The sequence below is a fragment of the Phoxinus phoxinus genome (genome assembly GCF_949152265.1).
Source record: "Phoxinus phoxinus genome assembly, chromosome: 7".
Taxonomy (NCBI): domain Eukaryota; kingdom Metazoa; phylum Chordata; class Actinopteri; order Cypriniformes; family Leuciscidae; genus Phoxinus; species Phoxinus phoxinus.
The window spans coordinates 3,752,872-3,775,664 of NC_136882.1; the positions used below are offsets into that span (position 1 = coordinate 3,752,872).

Below are 22,793 nucleotides of genomic sequence, written 5' to 3' on the forward strand. Positions count from 1 at the left end.
GGAGGGTTCTACTCTACACACACACATGTCCAGGGTCCCAGGACTCCCAGCACCTGACTGCACGCAATTGGCTAACACTATGACCAATCACAACAATACACGGGGTGTCGTATCACTAAGCCCCATACGCTTAGCTACCAGCGGAGTAGTAGTGGCAATTTCGGATAATTTTACTGACTCGGATCTTTGAATCTCGTTCCACAAAATGAACGAATCTTTTTTTGAGTCATTTCGTTCGCGCATCTAGAGCGCCAAATCTAGAGCTGTTTTGCTCTCTGTGAGATCGCGGCCAGCGCTGTCTGCGTTCTAACACCATCACCAGCTTGAAGAGGCATTCTCATGAAGAAGCAGACTCGTCTTTCGAAGTTAAAACACTCTCAGATAAGATTGCAGAGCAGGAACAGCATTCACTGTCTGGCTCCGAAGCGAAAGACAAGTATGCAAACGCACCTGCTGCTTGTTATATGCTCACGCCACGATGCACAGCAGCTGGTGCAATTATCGCATGCCAATATGCATTGGCTCGTTTTATACCATGGTCTGGGTGAATACTCGATTCTGATTGGCTGCAGGGTGTCAATTAAAAAGTGATGTAGGACACCTAGTAAAGGAGTTCTAAAACCGTTAGATTTCGATTGTAAAACTAATTAAAATATAAACTAATGTTTTAAAAATGTGTTATTTGGCAAATGAACATGGTATAAGCCCTTCGAGGTGTCCACCCTTACAAAAAATTACTGCAGTTTTTTTAGAAGTAATACTACAGTTTTTGTTACATGTAGAAAAATGCAGTTTTTTGGACACGAAAAAAATGCAATATTGCAGTATTACTGTAAAAAAAGATGTCTGAATTTTACTGGAGTACAAATGCAGTATTACTGCTCCAATACATCTAAAGTACTAGTAAAATAATACTGTGATACAGATGCAGTACAGCTGAAGTATTACTAAAATACAACTGCAATAAAACTGCAGTATTACTGCAATACAGCTGAAGTATTACTGCAATAAAACTGAAGTATTACTGAAATACAACTGCAGTATTACTGCTCCAATACATCTAAAGTACCGGTACTAGTAAAATAATACTGTGATACAGATGCAGTACAGCTGAAGTATTACTGAAATACAACTGCAGTATTACTGAACTACAAATGCAGTATTACTGCTCCAATACATCTAAAGTACCGGTACTAGTAAAATAATACTGTGATACAGATGCAGTACAGCTGAAGTATTACTGAAATACAACTGCAGTAGTACTAAAATACAGAATACAACTAAAGTACAAGTACTAATAAAATGCTGTACAGATACAACCGGATTATCCAGAAAATTATGTTTTATTTTCACACATATGAATTTATGTACAAAACAACAGTGAAACTGCAATGTAACAATACATGTGTTTTTTATTTTAATTTAAACTTTAAATAACCGGCTGAGAGTTAGGAAATAAATGAATTAATTAATCATTTGCAAATAAACACTTTATAGTCTATTTCCATTACTCAGGAAGGTTTCGTTTTTTTAATAGCTTGTCCTCATTGTTGAGCTTGGTTCTTATGACTGCCTTTACATCAGATGAAGACACACTGAATTTCTTTTGGATATAGTCTGAAAAAGAAAAGAAAAAAAGAAAAGAAAAACTCAAGTTTCAGTCTACAACACAGGCATATAGTACGCTTAAAGGACAATTCCGGCGAAAAATGAACCTAGGGGTAATTAACACGTGGCTACCGAGTCGATCGTTCTCTGGGATGTGTTTTCATAATAATCGAATATAAAGAGTTTTATCTCTAAAAACTGATTAGCAGGCTCGACTGAAAACAGTCTCGATCAGTCGAGCCACGAACGCCGCGCTAAGTGAGCTGGTCGATAGGTTTAAGTCACAGTTCAGCTCACTTAGCGCGGCGTTCGTGGCTCGACTGGTCGAGACTGTTTTCCAAGATGGCTCCTGCCTGTATACGCGTAATGTACTGTCTTTATAAAGTATCTTCTTATTAAACGGTCTGTACACTTACAAAGTTCTCAATGCTTCGGTTTGCATGTAGGGACCCTCATTATGCTGCCGTGTTAGTGTGAGGCTATTTTGAGCCTTGTTAGTGGTATTAACTAGCGATTTCTTTTTATGGTCCCACTTTATATTAAGTGGCTTTGAGTACTATATTTACATTGAAATTAATAGTTTGATACATTGAAATTAATAGTTTGATACAATGGACTTATTGTGTACATACATGTTTATACCACCACACGTCCCTAACCTTACCCGTATCACACCGCAATAGCAGCAAAAGTGTTTTACAATACAACATGAACACAATAAGTACATTGTACTTACATCGAAAAATAAGTACATAGTACTTAAAGCCCCTTAATATAAAGTGGGACCCTTTTTACTTATATTCTATGCCCCATATACTAGCGTTATAAGCTAATCAGTTTTTAGAGATAAAACTCTTTACATTCGATTATCATGAAAACACATCCCAGAGAACGATCGACTCGGTAACCATGTGTTATTAACCCATAGGTTCATTTTGCGCCGGAATTGTCCTTTAAACTGAATCTTGCATTGTGGTGTCACCAAATGTTTGTAAGTAAGTATTCATACTGTTCCCAATTAATTTGTAATGGCATATTGGTCAGCATTAATGGCTATGAAGATTTCAAGTAAAATAAGTTAAGGTAACACATTACTTCTTAAAGCATTTATGTATAATACATAATTAAGGTGTTCATAATGCACATTATATTGCATTGTATCTTTTCATAAATAATTGTTACTAAAGTTAAAATGCATTATATTTGCAGATTGGTTGTTACATCTAAAATTGGTTGTTTGTCATGTGTTTTAATGCATTACACATTATAAAGACATAGCATAACACTTTTTTACGAAGCCTGTATTTATAATGCATTACAAGGGTGTTTTTATTGTATTATAATGCATGCATAATGCCTTATAAACAACCTTATAATGTGTTATATCGTCTCATTGATAATCGTAACAATAGTAATAATACTTATTTGTGGTTATAAGTATTACGATTTATAATTGTATTCACTTATGTAATAATGGATTATATATCCCATAATTTCATATATTTTGCTTTCCCAAGAGTCATACTGTATCTTGACATTGTTAACTTAAGATACAATATTGTATTTTTAAATGTAAAATAGTTTCCAGTGAGTTTAAAGGGATAGTTCACCCCAAAATAAAAAATATCATAATTCATTCACCCTCATGTTGTTGTGACTAAACCTGTATTGGTTAACAATTGTGTTTTTTTCTTTTTCTTTTTTCAAACTTATACAGGTTTGGAACGACGTGAGGGTAAATAAATGATAATATAATTTTTCTTTTTGGGTAAACTATCCCTTTAACGCACTGGAAACTCTTTTACATTTAAAACAATACAATATTGTTGTGTTGATTGCACATATGGAACATGTTTTATTTTCTATGTATTGCTATAAAAATGTAAAAAGCAAATGTCTTATAACCACATGATATCTTATGGCTGTTTAAAAGAAAACTTCACTTTTGTTAAAGCAGACAAAGACCACTTATAAATATCATGAGCACATTGTTAAATGCTTTAGATGTTTAAAAAGACTTTGTTATTGTCCCTTTACTTTAAGCAGTAAAAGAGACTCATAAGATGTACAATTATACTGTGCAGATCTTCAATGTCAACAATGTCAAGATATGAGTCTTGGGTAAGCTAAATATATGAAACTATGGGATATATAATCCATTATTTTATTATTTTTATTTTTGAATAAAATTGTTCATTGTGTGTTATTACTACAAATAAGTAAGTATTATTACTATTGTTACAATTACCAATGAGAAGATAAAACACTTATATTATAAGGTTGTTTATATGTTTATATAATGCATTATAAAGGCTTCACCTGGTGTTATGCACTCTTAAACGCAGATTTTCGCCTCATCTAGGGAACCAATCACAGAACGGGGAGGGAGCAGCAAGACGATGACGACATATGTGCGACAACTAAGCAGTTTGTTTATATCCATATATACCTTCGACCCTCATGTTTATCTTGCACAAACGGCAATAGTTGCTGAACGTCATTGTTTACACAAAAATATCTTACCCATCGTCTTCTTCCTTGTCTAATTTCTGTCGCTCTACATACGTCATCTGGTATAATGAAACGATTGGCTATGAGCTACGTACAGCCGCATTTGATAGACATTCTTAGCACCCAATAAACGGCGCCGGGCATTCGTAAACCACGCCTCAAATACGAGAAAATGCACATGTGGTTCCCAGACCCAAGTCTCAACGAGAATTGGGTCTGGCGTTAGCCAGGCTATCGGTTGACCTTAATTGAGTCACTTTTCCTAATCACACAAACTATAAACAACTAATTATATACATGGACTGAAATAAACTAAATTGTTTGACAAATAAAAAATAATAAAGCAACTGATAAAAATACCAAATTCTCTTTCACAGCAGAGCTAGTCTGTAGAAATACATGAGGAGTTACCTATTAAGACGGACACTGTGTGAGCTGGAAGTGCCTCCTTGCTGGTCTCTGCATTGGGTGCCTTTCTTCCATTTAGAGAGTGAGTGGCAAGAGTTTCTCGCCCAAAGGTTACAAGGAAAAGCTCACTGGTAAATTTTTTAAAATCTTGGGTGTTGATCCTATCAAACTGGCTTCTCTTGATCCGCACCCCCTCTCCCAAATTGATGTAATCGATTACCTAGAGGGGAACAGCAGAGAACAGATTGTTTTCTTTTCTTTTCTGAAAAAGTAAAAAAATAAAATAAAAGTTGACCAGCACAGTGACAGACTACAATCTAAAACAAAATGGCTCAGAAATGCCTTTTAGAATAAATTATAAAGCTACAGAGCAAAATCCAAATACTTTTGGTTTGCCCGGTACAGAGTTAAAAACAACATCAGCAACCACAAGTTGTGTTATGTAAAAGAGGTAGATTTTAACACACCTTCTAGCCAGAATTGAAAATTCTGACAGAAAATGGAATACAATACAATAACTGTATAATTGGGACCTACTTACCTGCTCACTTCCTTGAGCAGAGCATGGTTCTTGGATTTGAGAACCGATGTTCTGAGAAGATGAGGTCTGCAGAGTGTCAGGCTTCTGCTTTGAAATGCACATCATCTTTATTTCTCCTACTGTGCCTTTTAGCTCCTGCACAACAGCATGCATTTCTGGAAAAAAGCAGAGCGACACAATCATGTTTACAATCCACAAAACCTTTACAGTGCCCTCCACATCTATTGGCACCATTTATCCTCTTGGAATTCAAAATTCTAATCTAAAAGCAAAATAAAATTATTGGGAAAAATATGAATATGAATTGATAAATACAGTATACAGCATTATCCTTTACCAGGATAAATGGGGAGTTGGAAAATTAGCCTTATTTACAAAAAAAGGGGGAGTGTTCCTTTTCATCAGGCACAGCATTTTTCTAATGAAGCTGTCACTTTAATTGACCGTTCGCAAAGACCCGCCCCCCTTAGTTACTGTCGCTATGCCCGACAAGCTACGCTGCTCTCATGCCACTCCATGTTCTCACGCAAGGAAAAATACATCGCGGAGCAGAGAGGACACTGACAAGGCGCTGACAGACAGGACAGACCAGGTTACTTTTCGGTTACTTTTGATATTAAACAATCACATATATTAGAAATGTAATATTTCTGCGTGTGAGAGCGCTGCAAGATCTCTGCGAGTGACTGTGTGTGTGTCTGTATGTATGTGTGTGTCCTACAATAAAAGCAGCACATTAATTTAGAACAGTGATTCAACTGACTTGTAACCTGTGCATTCATTGTTTAATGCACACCTTCCAGCCAATCAGATTACCTTTCCACTCCCTCAGCTCTCTCTCTGCTTTTATCCTGAAGCGCCGCTCATATTTTAAATCTTCTTTAAGCTCTTTAATTTCATTGTTTAACTCTTTGATATCTCCATCCATGTCTGACCTCTTACATGGCTGAGGAGACAAAGGACTTGGTACACTTGCATCCTTCAGCACTCCCACATCAGGTCTTGGTTCCTGAAGTACAATATCCGTTATTATGTATTCTAGTTGTTAAGTTATAATTTATAAAAGATAAAATAAAGTAGCTTCCTGCTCACCTTTATTTGAGTGCAGCTTTGTTTCACCGCAGCCATAATCTTCTGTTGAATGATGTTTTTGGTCTTTTTCTTTTTTGTTACCGGTGCATTTTCCTGAAAATAGAAAAATAGAAAAAGTATCCCAGAAATTTGTAAATATTAAACATAAATGCTTGTCTACAGCGCATTTAGTACATGTATGAAATATACAGGACCTTAGGCCTACATCTGCATTTATTGATCTCATTTAAATACTATCTAAAATCAGGTTGACATTTGAGGTAGAATGTGAATGAGATTTTATCCATTTACCAGTTCCAGAAATGAAGTCTCGCCAACATCTGTTGAGGACCTTTTTACTTTCTCTCTTCTACCCTTTCCTAACGCTTCCTCTGTTGCAAAGAGGGGTATACTGTCAAAGGCACAGCCATTTTCAATCTTTTTTCTCAAGTCAATTAGGGGCTGACGCTCTCCTAAAAACAAACAAAGAAAGACATATTCAGTGCAGTTTTGTTTATTCCATTGTTATAAATGTTGTTGTTTTTTTTCATAAGTTTTCACTTATATTTTAATTGTTGAGCTTCAATGATAGCATAATAGTTATAAGGATTGTAACGTTAAGGAAAGGAAATAAGGATTGTAACGTTAACTGGTTGGAGTGAGATTTTAATGATAGCCTACGATTAATTTACAACGCAATAAAATGAATCCCATAAATGGTCAGTTTACTTCTGATAATTGTATTACTAAAACATGACAGTGAATGTATCACCTCCCAAAAAACAACATTGTTTTGTCTTTCTATCAGACTTGAGTTCTGTGTTGATCAGTCCTCGCGAGGCTCTGCTCGTGCCTTAATTGCGCACCTGTGCGTGCACTCCAAATTAGTACGTAGGCAGCGTTTCCCCCTATTTTCTCAACTGTGTTTGAATAAAATATAAATAAAAGTATTTGTACAGCTCTCTAAATTAAATAACCAAAGATATGAGGACATTAGACGTTAGCCTACTCACCACTAAACTGGATGACTCGACAAGGCCAACGCTGCAGCTCGCCTGACGAAGTTTTCTTCCAGTAAACATATGCTTCCTCTTCTTTGTTCCACTTGTGAATGGCCTCGGGGTGTAGTTTTGACATATTTTTGTGTTTTATTTGTGAAAGTTCACATATATGAACGGTGTTGTCTGTGAAAAAATCTACCAAAACGTATTTTATGTCCATCCTGAACTAACGAAGACGCTGACTGACAGTTCGCTCATCAAGGATCAGCTGCTCTCGAGACTCGTTGTTAGGGCAACGATCGCGCGAAGAAGATCTAGTCACGCGCATGCTAATTATCTATGAGGGTGAAATGTCCAACAGTCGAAAAAAAATACAAATCTTTTTTAGAAGATGACATTCCAAAACAAAAAACAAAAACAAAAAATCCAGAAGAAACAAGTACAAAATATTTCTGGAAGATGATGAAGAAGAACCCCACAGGAGCACAAGTGTACGGAGCATTGTGCATTGTGTATGCATACTCATCTATTCATTAGAATAACTCAATATAAAATTACTATATTTCTTGTATTAACTGCATGTTTTAATCTCAGAAAGTGACCAATGAAATGTATATATGTGTATAAAACATACAAAATGCAATACAAATAAACATGAATTGAAAATCACATGTGTACTCGCTTAATTAAAATAATTAATAACGAGATTAACAAATAATCAGAATCAGATTTATTGTGACAGTATCTCAATGTAAAATGTGAGGAGGAGAAAATTAATGCTTTGGGAAAATATTTTTATCGTTGAATCCTTAGTACAAATATAGTAAAAAATATTGTGTATTTCTACCCATGAATTGTGAGAACTCCATATAAACGTGTAACCATTTGCATCTTTTATGCATTAGCTATATTCTTAATTTTTGTGTTGTGGCTGATTTATTGATTTTATTTGAAAAAATGTAATTGTCAGCAAGTGTCCACAAAGTCACCAAGTCTCATGCCATTTAGATTAAGACAACTTTTATTAGTATTAGTATTATTTAAGATAGCTTAAGGGTTAATGTTGCATAGCAGTGGTCCATAGCTTTTTCTTGCTGTACAGTAGTAGCCTACTGTTACCACAGCTGCAGTAATGTAGTATGAGTGTTAGGTTTATACATGCATTTCAGTACTTCATTATATTGGAAAACTACAGTTGTACTTCATTTGACTGCAGATGTACTAACATGTACTGTAGTTTTACTGCTGTCGTACTTCAATGTACTGCCGTTGTACTGTCATTATACTGCAAATCTATGGCTGTGCTTAATTATACTGCAGTTATACTGCTTTGTACTGCAGTTTTACTGCAGTTGTACTTCAATATACTGCAGTTATTTTTTGTAAGGGCATTGTCAGGTATTAATGATGGATTAATGATTAATGAAGGATTCCTGCTCCTTCTATGATGACAAGGATTACATTTTGGGTGCAAGCACTTGTGCTTGTCTGAGTTCTTTTTGAGGTTGTGGTGTGAACAAGAAAGGGTCTGAGATCACTTTAGTGCTGAAGAGGACCAAACAAAGTACCAGGTTTTCTTTTGAGTCCACTATATTGTGAACACCAAAAGGTGTCAGCTGGTTCCCTTTCTGGTTCACTTTAAGGGAACTGGGTTTGGTTCTTTTAAAATGAACTATGAAAACACCCTAACACTGAGCTGCTGTCAATAGCTCTTTAATGATGATTCCAAGTCAAGTGAAGTCAAGTCAAGTCACCTTCATTTATATAGCGCTTTTAACAATATAGATTGTATCAAAGTAGCTTTACAGTGATAATAGGAAATTAAAGTACGGTAACAGCGATTGTTTTGGCTTTACAGCAGCTCTAGAATAAAGTTATTGTCCAGCTGAAGTTAGATTTGATTGATTCACCGTCGCAACGATCATTAGTTATTAACACGACACCGTTCTAACAGAAAACCCTTAATGCGATCCGGCCGCTCATTCGCACAAAACCGTGCCTGGTGTTTCGAGAACGCAAACCATGAAATAAGTTCCAAGGCACAAGCCTTACATTTTATAATACAGATTTTTTTTATCGTTTCCGCATGTTCACGTGAACCGGAATTATCCCGACAACGTTTTATCTGTACAGAGGTAAAGGGAAGGGAAGGAGGCCTTCACAGGGGATAGACTAGTGGCACTTCCGGACTGCGGTGTCGTCGTATCCTGGCGCTGGTCCTTCATCAGATCTGGATACGGCCTGGATACAGCGGACTGCGGTGAACCTCGGGATAAACAGAGACTAAAATTTGCATAGACGCCATCCTTCTTATGATGTACGGAAATGTAATATATGACATATATATCCCTATATCGCAAGTGACGCCGACATATATGCTAAATATAAGACAATATATTGATATCACATATATGCATATCTCTAGATATACGTTGATACAAGTTTATAACATATATACATTTTCCATATTAAATTTGTATATTGACATATATTAATACGTTGTATATGATTATTTTTTATAGAATATTGTATGTTATGACCATATATGTCATCGATATGTTTAATTTATATATGACAATTTATTTAAACAACATATATACATTTTACATGCCTATGGTTTCCTTATTAATTCATTCCTTGTTTTCCTTATTTGAACAGGTTGAACTTAAGTCTACACAATCCACATTTCTATCCCATTTTAGAATTACCACAATTTTTTATAAATAAAATTATAATTTTTTTATTATTTTACCTCATCTTAACTGCATGCTCATAAAAACAAAACAAATACTACACATCTATTTGCATTTTTTTTTTCACATCAATAACCATATATCAATATAATCAATTTCTATATGTAAGAAAGTACATACATACTGCAGCTATGTACACCTGGGTTCTCCACTAGCATTCAAAGAAAATAAACTTTGGTGCTTTCAACAAAGCCTGGCAGAGCTGCAAAATCTGATATCACTGATGTCAGACATGAAAAAAAAATTAACCGTTACTTCATAATAATTAAGAAAAGTCATAATATAATCACATCTGTGCTGTTCCAAAGGCATGTACACACATTTGTGTTCAATTGCTGAGGCATGTACAGCAGTTAGGTGAGACAGCACCTTCTTGACTGGATGAAAGTGTAGAGGATTTTGAACACAAGCAGAAAAGCTGTGCTTCCCCTCCTCAAAAAGCGACCAATAGCATAAAAAGTACTGCCATTTCCTACATCTGTCACCATGAACGTTTTAACAGAGAAGAATGCGTTGCCAGTTTTTATACGAACTACACTTGAATTCCTCTTCCTTGAACGGTGTATGCCTGGGAATGAACAATCACACCATTGACAAACACTCAATCATAATAGTCTACAACCTGCTTATCTACCCGATCACCAACACTATGCAAAGCAATGTAATCGTCATGTGCTATCATTTTTTTCTTGGGTGGTCCAAAAGCTGTAACTCCCAAACACGTCACTGCATGCTTTCGCTCTCTTTGCATATTTGGATGGGCACATACTGGGTGCTTTTGACCATTTCTAACAACTCCATGTTATAGGCCTCAAATTGAAAGGCAGAATGGGCCCATATAATGGTCCCCAATTCTGGACACTTCTAGAGAGATGGAGGCAGAGGTGAACATTGAAGGTGACATTGCCTATACCATAAAGGGGCTCCATCTCAGATACAAACTGATGAAGAAGGTCCTGTGCTTCTAAAAGCTGCTGAGGTGAAATCGATGTGGTTAGCAGCAAAGCTATGCCACTCGCAAGTTTCAGCCATTGATTAAGGTATCTCTCAGGTAGAATCCCCTTAAGAACGGAAATACTGTAGTAAAGTAGCCACATCAGCCATTCATGGGCTTTCCAGTAACGTCTTTCTTTTATGGATCGAGGTGTTCTGGAGACATTACTTGGGGGCTTTATCTTTAACAGTAGTTTGTCAATTTGTGGTATGGACCTGCCCACGTACCAAGGAGAATGGTGGGTTTCAGAGTTACACCATAGTGAAGTAATAGATCTTGTACCTCCAAGGAGGACACTGTGCATGTATGGACACATCCCTCAATTATATCAAATCCAGGTAAAAGGGACAACACTGAAGGTCCTTTCACACCTACTGAAGGTGTGCCTGTCTCAACAGCCCTCGTAACTAGCTCCAAAGTCTGACTTTGACATCTAAGTTCTATGTTTTTCCTGGCATTTCCCCGACCACGTTCGACAAGTGTTCCTCTCTGAAGACAAAAAGAACATCCAAACTCCCCATTGAACTGCTTAAAGTTCTGTAGGAGTGGACGGGCAACAGAATCACTTACAAGTATTAAAGCATATACGTTGCTGGTACCATGTACACCATCAGATGTGACCCAATCAAAGCCACGCTCATGTAGATCAGTGCACTCAGTGTTCATCGGGGGCATTTTAGCTCCAAACCACAATGCTGTTAACATAATATGGTCAGATCTCAGATTGGGAGGTAGTTCATTTAAAGTGCACAACAGGGCCATATAGATTGTGAAGAGGATTTGAATAAAGGTACACCATCACAACTAAAGGTGATTGAAAAGTTGGGGCAATCATTTAGAGGTGTGAAGGTTTTCAAGGTCTTTGTGTAGAGCAGACCATCACATACATCAACCAAGTGAGCATTTACGCCATCCTTGTTATTGATGGTCAACTGGGAAAACTGTGTTGTTCAATAATATTTTGTAGTTGTGCTTCTAGAGGGAGAACAATAAAAACGTTTCCCGATTTCACGTGCTCCTTTGCATCAACTTGTTTGCCGCAAATTCTGCAACCTACTTTTTCATATTTTGTTTCCAATTAAGACAATACAATCTGAACTATAAGAATATAGTACTTATAATCAGTCATGTTTTTGTAGAAGTGATGTTTAGTAGTTGACACTGAGTGTTTACCGGTGATAGCATTTATGACTTAATGCATGTCTACTAGTGCTTCATCGGTCAAACCATGTTTTGATTTTAGATTCAAGAATTAATCCCTTCAGTGCTAATACTGACTTTGTTACTAACAATGTTTTTTACTGTTTTTTTTTTTTTTTGCAGGTGGATCTGTCTTCCGAAAGCCCATATATTCAAGACACCCACTGCACTTGTAAAGCAGGATTGGGGCACTGCAACCACCTACTGGGACAACTGTACACAACTTTTACTACCTAAAAATGGGGCACAAATCTGTACCGCCCAGAACAAGTAAAACCTCTTTGCCTCAAACATGGCATGTGCCATCAAGAACATTAGGACTAAAGCCAAAGTCAATCAGCAGAGTATCAGTTTCCAAAGTAAAACCACCAAATGCAAATCCCCAAAGAGTTAACCGGACGAGTGCTGGAATTCTCCCAAATGTTTTTAGCCCAGTTCCTCTTCCATTGTCCTGTGGTGAATTTGAAGATAAACTGAGGGAAAACCTAAAAGCATTAGGAAGCAGAAGAAACATGTTAAAATAATTAACAGCTGGAAAGCAACAGAAACTGGTCTCCACAGCATTTGGTGAGCTACCTTTAGGGTCTGTTTTAACCTACCAGTTACCCCAGCAGACAGTGTCCTTTGAAGAGCACCCTTCACTGCCTCTGCCTCCACAACCAATCTCATACACAACTGTTTTAAACCAGAGAGAACATGATTTCTATGGAGGTTTGATAATTACACCAGAGGAATCACTACACCTGGAAAGTGGAACCAGGGACCAAAGCAGCACCACTTGGCATCGACTACGTGCAGAGAGGATCACATCAACATCTTTCAAGCAAGTCTGTTCTAGAGTTAAAGACTTTGAAAAGTTAGCTGCTAACATGACTGGTAAACAAACAGTTCAAACAAAAGCAATGAAAAGAGGCATACAACTTGAACCTGTTGCTGCTGCAGATTATGAAAAACTCACTGGAAACAAAGTGTTCCCTTGTGGCTTAATTATTAATCATCATGCCCCACACCTAGGAGCCTCTCCTGACAGGAAAGTAGTTGACCTGACAGCAGATCCAGTCAAGTCAAGTCACCTTTATTTATATAGCGCTTTTTACAATACAGATTGTATCAAAGCAGCTTCACAGTGATAACATGAAAATAATACAAAAAACAATTTCATCATCGTCCACCTTTAAGGCAGATCTATAATATTGTTGAATATTAAATGTCCCCAACGAAGCAAGCCAGAAGGCAAGGCAACAGCGGCAAGGAACCAAAACTCCATCAGTGACAGAATGGAGAAAAAAACCTTGGGAGAGCCCAGGCTCAGTCGGGGGCCAGTTCTCCTCTGGCCAATGAGTGAACAGTGTATGATTATGATTCAGGAGCATTACAGGTCAGAAGTTCAGAATGAATCAGAGTATTTGTCCAGTTCCGGTTGGTTGAACTGGACTTCATGGACTTCTTGAGATAAAATGCCCAAACAAAGACAGTTTCAAAGACTGCTCATATTTGAGAAGTGCAGCAGGGAACTACACTTTAAAGTCCGCGTGAACCGGAAGTTGCAAACGACTTTTCTCAAGTGTTGTGACGCATTTCCGAGTGAAACGGAATATTGAACAGAGGGCAGGGTTTTACTTCAGCGCTCCTCCTCTCCATCTCTCGCCCATAGCAGAGTAACGGTTTGAGGGGAGTGGTTAAGCCAGGGGTACTCAAGTTCACATGCCAATTGGGCCACATTTAAACCACATAAAATCTGAAGGGCCACAAATTAAAACTTGCATCGTAAAACTTTATTTATGACAATATTTACAGTTTTTACTTATTTAGAAATGTAGTTTATTACCTATCAAGGCAAGTCTAGTCTTGGTCCTATTTAAAGTAATACTAAACATGAAATAAAAAATTTAATCTGGAACAAAAAAAAATATTAATTTTCTTGCGATATTAATGCACAAAAAATTAGTTCATTCTCAGAGTATTAAAAAACCTCCTTGCTAGGTAAGTCTTACTAGTCTTTGTCCTATTTAAAGTAGATTAATACTGAACGTGAAGATAAAAAATCTGGAACAAAAAAGTGGATTAACAGTTTTCTAGCAATATTAATTATTAATATTAAGCAAAAAAATGTATAAAAGAGTTCATATTCAAACAGAGTATTAAAAACCTCCTAGCAAGGTAAGTCTTGCTAGTCTTTGTCCAATATAAAGTAATACTGAACATGAAAATAAACATGAAAATAAACATTTAAAAATCTGGAACAAAAAAGTAGATTAATGAAGTAGATTAAAAAAGTATTAACACAAAAATGTAATACTCAGAGTATTAAAAACTTCAAAATGTAAGAAGAAAACCATTGAGCAAATACAGGCTCAAGCTCTGGTGAAAAGTAGTCCTTATTCCTAGTGGGAAATCTGAGTCTGCATTCTTTTTACCAGTGCTTTCAGGTCTGGCTGTTGCTCACTGGTAGCTGCTCTAAGACAGTCTGTCAAATGCCTGTCAGTTAGACGTGAACGTTGCTTTGACTTTATTATTCCCATTGCAGAGAAAGCACTTTCACACACATAGGTAGATCCAAAGCAGGTCAAGATTTTTAAAGCACACTGGATTAATGCAGGGTATGTGTCTTTCAGAACACACTTGGTCCAGAATGTGTCAATGCTCTCTTCTTTATGTCTCTCTTTAAGGATGTTGTTGTGCTGCAGCTCTATGAGTTGCTCCTCAAACGCTGCCCTTTCCACCCTGAAGGGTTCTGACATGACTGCGACAGACGTAGCCTGTATGTCACAAGCAAATGGATTCTCTGTGAATGCCAGTACAGGTGTGAGGGATTTAACGTCCGCAAATCGGGAGGAAAACTCGTCTTTTAGCTCCCTGAGATATGAACAGTAAGCGGTGGGTGAAAATGAGCCTGGTTCTGTCACTTGTGACTGCAGAACAGAAAAGTGAGTGAGATTTCCTTCCTGAAGTTGCTGCGTGAACAGGTCAATTTTCGCTTCAAATGCAGCCACATCGTTTAGAATCATCGGAAGATTTTTTTGTTTCCCTTGAAGCTTACGATTAAGTGCATTTAAATGTCGCGTAACATCAGTCAGAAAAGCTGCATTGTGCATGAATGTGTTGTCTTCGAGGGCTGCCAGTAAATCAAGTCGGCCCTTCTCTCTCAAAAATATGTGCACAACTGGAAGTAATTCCATGAAGCGATCAAGGACATTTCCACGACTAAGCCATCTGACCTCTGCGTGCATTGCCAAGTCAGGGTATGCGCTTTCAAACTCCTCTACCAAGGAACGGAACTGTCTGTGTTTCAGAGCATGTGCCAGAATAAAATTGACTGTTCGTGTCACTGTGTCCATTGTAATTTTGAGCTCTCCACATTTAAGCTTGCTGCACAGTTGCTCCTGATGCAGAATGCAGTGGTATGAGAAGAAGGCTGGTATTTCAGGATCTTTTCTAAGTAAAGCAATTAATCCCTTTTGCTTTCCAACCATTGATGGGGCGCCATCAGTAGTGACAGAAACAAGCTTTTTCAAATGTATGTTTTTGCCTGGTCCATGAAAAAAATTCATCAGTGCAGAGTGAATGTCCTCTCCACGGGTTTGCCCTTTCAATGGGACCAAGGTGAACATTTCCTCGACAAATTTCTCCCCTTTAAGAAAGCGCACCCACACTGCTAGCTGTGCGACATCTGTGATGTCAGTTGATTCATCCAGTGCTAAACTGAAGTACTCTGAATTTTCAATGTCTTTTAGCAACTGTGAAAAGAGATCGTCAGAAATGAATTCTACTCGCCTAGTCACTGTTGAATCAGACAACTGCAGCTTTGAGATTTGCCTGATGATGTCTTCCTTGTTCTTAAAATCCGAAAACAGTGATTCTGCACAGTCCATAAATGTATTTTTGAGAAATTCTCCCTCTGTAGCTGGCCTCTTTGCTTTTGCAATATTCCAAGCGATTCTGAATGAGGCCTCGGTAATATTGTCAGCGCTTTTAACAATGCCGCGGAACATGAATATCTGGGCATTAAAACCGGCAATGTCTGTACCCTTTGACTCCTGACTGAGCTGCTATGTGGATAAGCAACGTTGAAATCAGAATGAAGTTGCTCATGGTGGCGTTGCAGATTAGCTCGCTTTAATACAGCAATTGTTTTTTGACAAATGAGACACATTGGTTTGCCACCTATGTCCGCAAAGGCGAATTCCATTTGCCACGCAGGGTTGAAAACTCTGTTTTCATCGTCAACCTTCCTTTTCTTTGAAGCCATCTTTATGTAATGTACAGTAGGCTACGTACAAACAACATACAGTATTTTCACAAGGTTTAGATGACAGATGGGGTTTTGCGATGATTCATCGTCGACAAATAGGTTCTCTTAATTTTCGCGGGTTCCGTTAGCACCACAACCTTAAAGGGATAGTTAACTTTGAAATTAATTTTTGATATGTTTTATCTTACCTCAAGGGCATCCAAGATGTAGGTGTCTTTGTTTCCACAGTATTTTCAATTTTGATGTTTTTAGGTCAAACCGTTGTTGTCTGACAGTCATATCATGCAGGTCTATGAGGTCCACCTCAAAGAGCATGCACAGAGAAGTCCAAATTAAACATGATTTAATGACTCGTAAATGTAAGTACACATTGATGGCCTAAGACACGAAACGAGCGGTTTGTGTGAGAAAACGAACAGTATTTATATAGTTTTTACCTCTTGTAACACAGTCATGTCCAAGTGATCTGAGGGCGCGCGCGCTTCCTGGTGTGTGACGCGTGCGCAGACTGGAGCATAGATATATATACACTAGATGTCGCCTTGGCTACGGCAGTTCATTGGAACGAGTGTCTTTAATGCGAAATCTAGTGTATATATATCTATGCTCCAGTCTGCGCACGCGTCACACACCAGGAAGCGCGCGTGCACTCAGATCACTTGGACATGGCTGTGTTACAAGAGGTAAAAACGATATAAATACTGTTCGTTTTCTCACACAAACCGCTCGTTTCGTGTCTTAGGCCATCAATGTTTACTTACATTTACGAGTCATTAAATCTTGTTTAATTTGGACTTCTCTGTGCATGCTCTTTGAGGTGGACCCCATAGACCTGCATGATATGACTGTCATATTTTTTGTTCTGAATTCTTTTTACGTTTACATTTTTTAACGATTTATGAGACAGGCATCAAGCGCATGCCAACTCCTGTCCCGCCTGGTAACGTTACAATTCAAATGTGCTTAATATGTATTAGATGGATGGGCGTCAGTTTGGTTTGAAATGTGCTGGGGACAGAGACGCATTCGGAAGTGCATTTTCAGAAGTGCTGGGTACAATGATGCAGGCTACATTTTTTCTCTCTTTCGCGCAGGTCATGTTTTGAAAGACAATGTCCTGTAGCTTACTAATGTAAGCTCTCCAAGCTACTATGCTCTCCACAGAACATGAGGAAAAAACAATGTTACGGACATGACAGTTCTCGGACTGCTTTAAAACTTTCAAAGAGACTTCAAACAGAATGCACAAAGCCTTTCTTTAAAGTGAATTTCGTTTTGTATTAATTGTATCTTAATTTTTAATCAATGTTTTATCAACCAATTGCCTGGATTTAATAAATAATAAGTAAAGCAGAATAGATACGACACGGAGGCGCCGACGCATTCTGGATCTCGTCTCATAAATGAACAGAAACTCAGCACAGCCTACTTGCCTCACAGACCTGAGAAATATAGGCTATCTTTTATCTACAGAACGCTTGGAATCATACTTTTAAACAGAGCAATTCAAAACAAAAGAAAACTATGTAATCCGTATCCGTATGAAATGTGCATTTCTCTCTGCCGCGTTCACTAGCCTCAGCATCGTCAACTTCATATTTGCAGCCGACACAGAAAACACTTAGGCCCTATTTATTAATAAACAATTAAAATGTCCCCTTTCTATATTTGACATAATCATAATCATTACTTTTGCCGGTTCTTTGTGACAGCTTTTAGTTGCTTTATTATTGGCAGCGCCACCCTTACATGTTACATGAACGCGTCACCTCCCCATCAGCACCGAAAACATGAAGTTTTTTTTTTCGAATCGTGGGTTTGGTGTATCGTTACAGCCCTACTAGTAACCCTAAAAAAGTGGTGGGTACAAAATGACTCATGACGAAATCTGGTGGGTACGCGTCCCCACCGAAATCGACGCCTAGGTATTTTATTCAGATGGCCTAAGCCATACATCGCACATACATCAACATTTGAGGTAATCATTTTTCATATAGTAGCCTAACACAGCTTGTTTTATTAAGTTATGAGCTATAAATAATGAAAGTGTGATATTTAAATTATGCAAGTGAAAGTGCACTGCTCTGAATGCATGCGCTCTGCGGAGCGCGCAAACAAAAGTTGCTGACAGCTTGCACTTGTTTCCGCTATTTGTTGCGCTTAGCATTTCGAAGATATTAAGTAGCTATATAAAGTCCCATTAACATTCCACACACATCAAAAGAATATTAGAAGTCACACTGTCTAATATTCGCGCAGCTTTTGAGCTCAAATTATTTAAAAAAAAAAGTGCATTCATCTTTCGCATGATGCGGGGCGGGCCATAAAATTCATGCCGATGGGTCGGATGCGGCCCGCGGGCCGCCTGTTGAGTACCTTTGGGTTAAGCGTTTAACCAACCCAAGTCGTCAAGCCTATGTCATCAGAAAAGAACGCCATTCCAGACCCGGAAGTAACTTTTCAGACTTTGATTAAAGATAACTTCGGCAAACAATTATTTTCCGTGTATTAACTTGCACTGATTACTTGTTCACCACAAGACTAGTAATATCCGCTAACAAAGTAAATAGGGTCAATTTTGATTTCATGCTGACTTTAAAAAAGACCCATGAATACTACTATCAAGTTGTTGGACAAATGGGGATTAGTGGGTTTACATGGTGTGATTTTTTTTGTCAAATGTAAAAATGATAACCACATTGAACGCATCTATTTCAACAGAGATGAATGGGAGGAGATGAAGGGTAAACTTGATTTTTTCTTTTTCAGCTGTTTCTTACCTGCTTTGTGCAACAAGAGAGTGTAAACCGAATCAAAACGACCTTGTGCTATGAATTATATATTTTTAAATGTTCGTGATTTAAAAAAATATATATATTACTTTAGGGGTGTAAATGCTTAAATCTTTACAGTGTAAATGTGATCAAATAAATGCAACTGTCAAGTAAAATGCAGAAATGTTTTTTATTGTTTTAAAATATTTATATTTTCAATTGTAATATTCTTTAACAGGGTGTCCGCGGGGTCTTAAAAAGTATTAAAAGTTGATAAATCCATTTTGGGAAAATTAAGGCCCTTAAAAGGTATTAAAAAGTCTTAATCCCGATTTTATGAGGTATTAAATTTTGTTCAAGCTTTGTCCAAAGAGTTTGACTCCAAAAAGTATGCATGAATATATTTATTTTCCTCCCCATTACTAATAAAAAAACAACGGCGTAGTCGGTCAGTGAGATCAGATCGCCGCATACAGGTGATGTCACGTATTTTGTGAAACGCGCGGTTAGGTGATGTTAAATAAAAAAACTAAAACTATTAGGTGATGTGTCATCGTCCTACATGGCACAAACAACTGTTTATTAAGTTAAAGGTTTGTTGCTGATTAGAACTTGAAGTAGGGGTGTGCGATATCTCTTGATCGTGGATGATAAATGTCTCCAAATGTCTGCTTTTGAAGAAATATCGTAGGATCGTGCATTCCATCAGTTCGCCTCCGTCTCAACATGCTGTACAGCGTGACGTATATCCACATGAAATGCAGAGGAACGGGACACTGTAGTTCATAAAAATTAATTATTTGCATGTGCTTTAAAGCCTTGCCGGTTAAACATGTCATTTGCTGCTGATGGGCTGTTATAACGAGTGCTTTTCTGAACGCAAAAACCCGACGCGCACATGCACTAAAGCCTGTTAACAGAGATACTGGACTAAGTTATCTTTCGAGTCTTATTGCGCTAATACTGTCAAATACACACAAGGTTTAAATAAAGTTGGTTATGTCTAAAGTGAAAGAACAGTAGAAAAAAATTAAGAAAAAAATCTGCTTGTCAAATGCGTGTAGACTCGTTGTGCGCAGATCTTAAAGAGACAGTAGCCCTAATAGTAAACATGCTGCCGCTTGTCCTTAAAGGGACAGTTACCCAAAAATTTAAATTCTGTCATTATTTACTCACTCTCTAATGTTGTTCCAAACCTGTATTCATTTCTTTCTTGTGCTGAACACAAAAGAAGATATTTTGAGGAGTGTGGCTAACCGGGCGGTTGCTGGTCCCCATTGACTACCATAGTGGGAAAAAACTATTATGGAAGTCACTGGTGTACATCAACTGTTTGGTTACCCACATTCTTCCAAATAACTTATTTTCAACAGAAGAGGGAGACTTATTCGGGTTTGAAACGGCTTGAGAGAGTAGGCTAAATAATGACAATTAAAATTTTTGGGAGAACTACCCCTGTTAATAAAACAACAAAATACAAAGAGCATCTCACTCACTCTTGACTGAGAACTTTAATAGTAGCTTTAATAAGAATCAATGTACAATTTATACAGTGAAGTCTAAGTTGTTTTATTTTCATATTTGATCATTTAATTACTTTCTTCAATGCTGTTAAATACACCTGTAGCTGAAAAAATAAAGCACTGTTCATTTCATTTGTATATTAAGTTGTGTATGTGTATCTTTGTTCTTAATTTTTAATAGCAAAGAAAATAATGACAAAGATTTTTAACAAAGAAAATAATGACAAAGATTTTTTATCTTTGCCACTTTGGCCTAAATGTCTGCCATTCGTTTTATTTTATATTTTGTTACCGAAGGCTTTGTTTTTAAAATAGGGACATTAGTTTGGCTGTGATGCTCAGTCACTTGAAAAATAGTAAAACCAACATGAAAAGGAATCGTGATAAAATCGTGAATCGTGATTTTCCTGAAAAAAATCGTGATATGATATTTTTGCCATATCGCCCACCCCTAACTCGAAGTGGCGATGAGGTCTTGAAATATTTTGAGAAGGTCTTCAAAAAGTCTTAAAAAGTTATTGAAATTAACTTCAGGATTCCTGCATATACCCTGTTTAATATGATTTTATATAATTCTTTAATGCAAAAATGTTCATAGAGAAATGTCTTTACTAAGGAAAAAAATAAATGAAAGGTAAACATACTCAGTTGAAATGTGTATTCTTTATGTAAACTTACAGGGATAGTTCACCCAAAAATAAAAATTCTGTCAAAATGTACTAATCCTAGAGTTGTTCCAAACCTGTATGAGTTTCTTTCTTCTACAGAACACAAAATAAGTTATTTTGAAGAATATAGGTAACTAAACAGTTGATGGTCCCCATTGACTTCCATAGTAAGAAAAAAAAAAGAAGTTTGGTTACCCATATTCTTCAAAATATTTACATTTACATTTATTCATTTAGCAGACGCTTTTATCCAAAAACGACTTACAAATGAGAAACAATAGAAGCAATTAAACTAGCAGTAGTTTTCTTAGAGTTAGAATAGAGAAGAAAGTGTTAGTATTACTGGATCAAGTGCTGCCGAAAAAGATACTTCTTCAGCAGTTTCTTAAAAATGGCTACGGACTCTCAAAATATATTATTTTGTGTTCTGCAGAAGAAAGAAACTCATACAGGTTTGGAACAACATGAGGGTGAAAAAATGACAGAATTTGTATTTTTGGGTGAACTATCTCTTTAAGAATTAAAAAAAAAATGCATGGCACTAAAGAAAATTTAAAAGGAGATGAACATTCATATATTTTTTTAATATACATAGGCTTTACTTTGTCTAGTAAAAAAATAGAAAATAAAAAAATAATTTGAATCCATGTGCACTGTCCTGCAGAGTATAGCTCCAACCCTAATTAACCCTCTGGGGTCGGCAATCACGCCGTAGTGATTTGCACGATTTTTTTTTACATAGCAGCTAAATAAACTTAAAATACTCCGTCAAATATGGTCATACAGACTTAATAAATATGAAATGAATCTGTGAGATGTCTACTTTTGTATGTGTCCACTTACAATCAAAACAAAACGTTGTGCTTTTGTAAAATAAAGAAAGTAAACAGGGTGTGCTTTCTGCCTCTCCGTCTCGTGAACTTTTTTTTCTCTAAACATAAACAAAACTCAAAAATACTTGTCACATATTTATGAGCTCTATATCTTTATAAACATTTAAGTGTGTAGTTTTAAATGATCTGATTCGAAACGAAAACAAATATTCTCTGTTTAAGTAATTTGTATAAAACCAACAAGAGCAGAACCCTGGGGGTTCTCAAACCCTTGCTCATTAGTTTTAATGTGACCACACCCATACGCGTAAAACATATAGACATGCAAATCATCTATGTGTCGCACGAACGCCCATTACATCAACAACAAAGCACCGGCAAACTTTATCAGTCCTCTGCAGTCGTCGAGTTTGGAAGACACGCTGTGAGATTATTGGATTATTGGATTTACATCAGAAGAAGAAGACCGTGATTTGAAGACAAGAAAGATTTTAAGGTAAGAAATAATTCTGAATTATATTAGTTAGTATTGTTGCATAAACTTCACATTGCAGTCGAACTGTTGCTCGATGCTTCGGTGAATGTTCTCAGTCGCGCTGTGTGTTTGAAAGAGGATGGATACCCGAGCCCACATCAGCGTGGCATTGAACATTTTA

At 37.0% G+C, this 22,793-nt stretch overlaps 1 protein-coding gene across 2 annotated transcripts; it reads right to left on the reverse strand.

The window, feature by feature from the left end:
• Positions 1–1,413: 1,413 nt before the first annotated feature.
• On the reverse strand, positions 1,414–7,459 carry LOC307001795 (uncharacterized protein). 2 transcript variants are annotated; one of them, XM_079618716.1, is made up of 7 exons: positions 7,153–7,459; positions 6,452–6,612; positions 6,161–6,253; positions 5,885–6,077; positions 5,069–5,223; positions 4,531–4,747; positions 1,414–1,617 (listed from the first exon to the last, which is right to left on the reverse strand). In XM_079618716.1, the coding sequence occupies exons 1-7, from the start codon at positions 7,358–7,360 to the stop codon at positions 1,508–1,510; spliced, it is 1,137 nt and encodes a 378-aa protein (XP_079474842.1). In that variant the 5' UTR covers positions 7,361–7,459; the 3' UTR covers positions 1,414–1,507. The 2 variants fall into 2 exon arrangements, with proteins under 2 accessions (XP_079474842.1, XP_079474843.1); XM_079618717.1 differs by lacking the exon at positions 6,452–6,612.
• Positions 7,460–22,793: the final 15,334 nt, after the last annotated feature.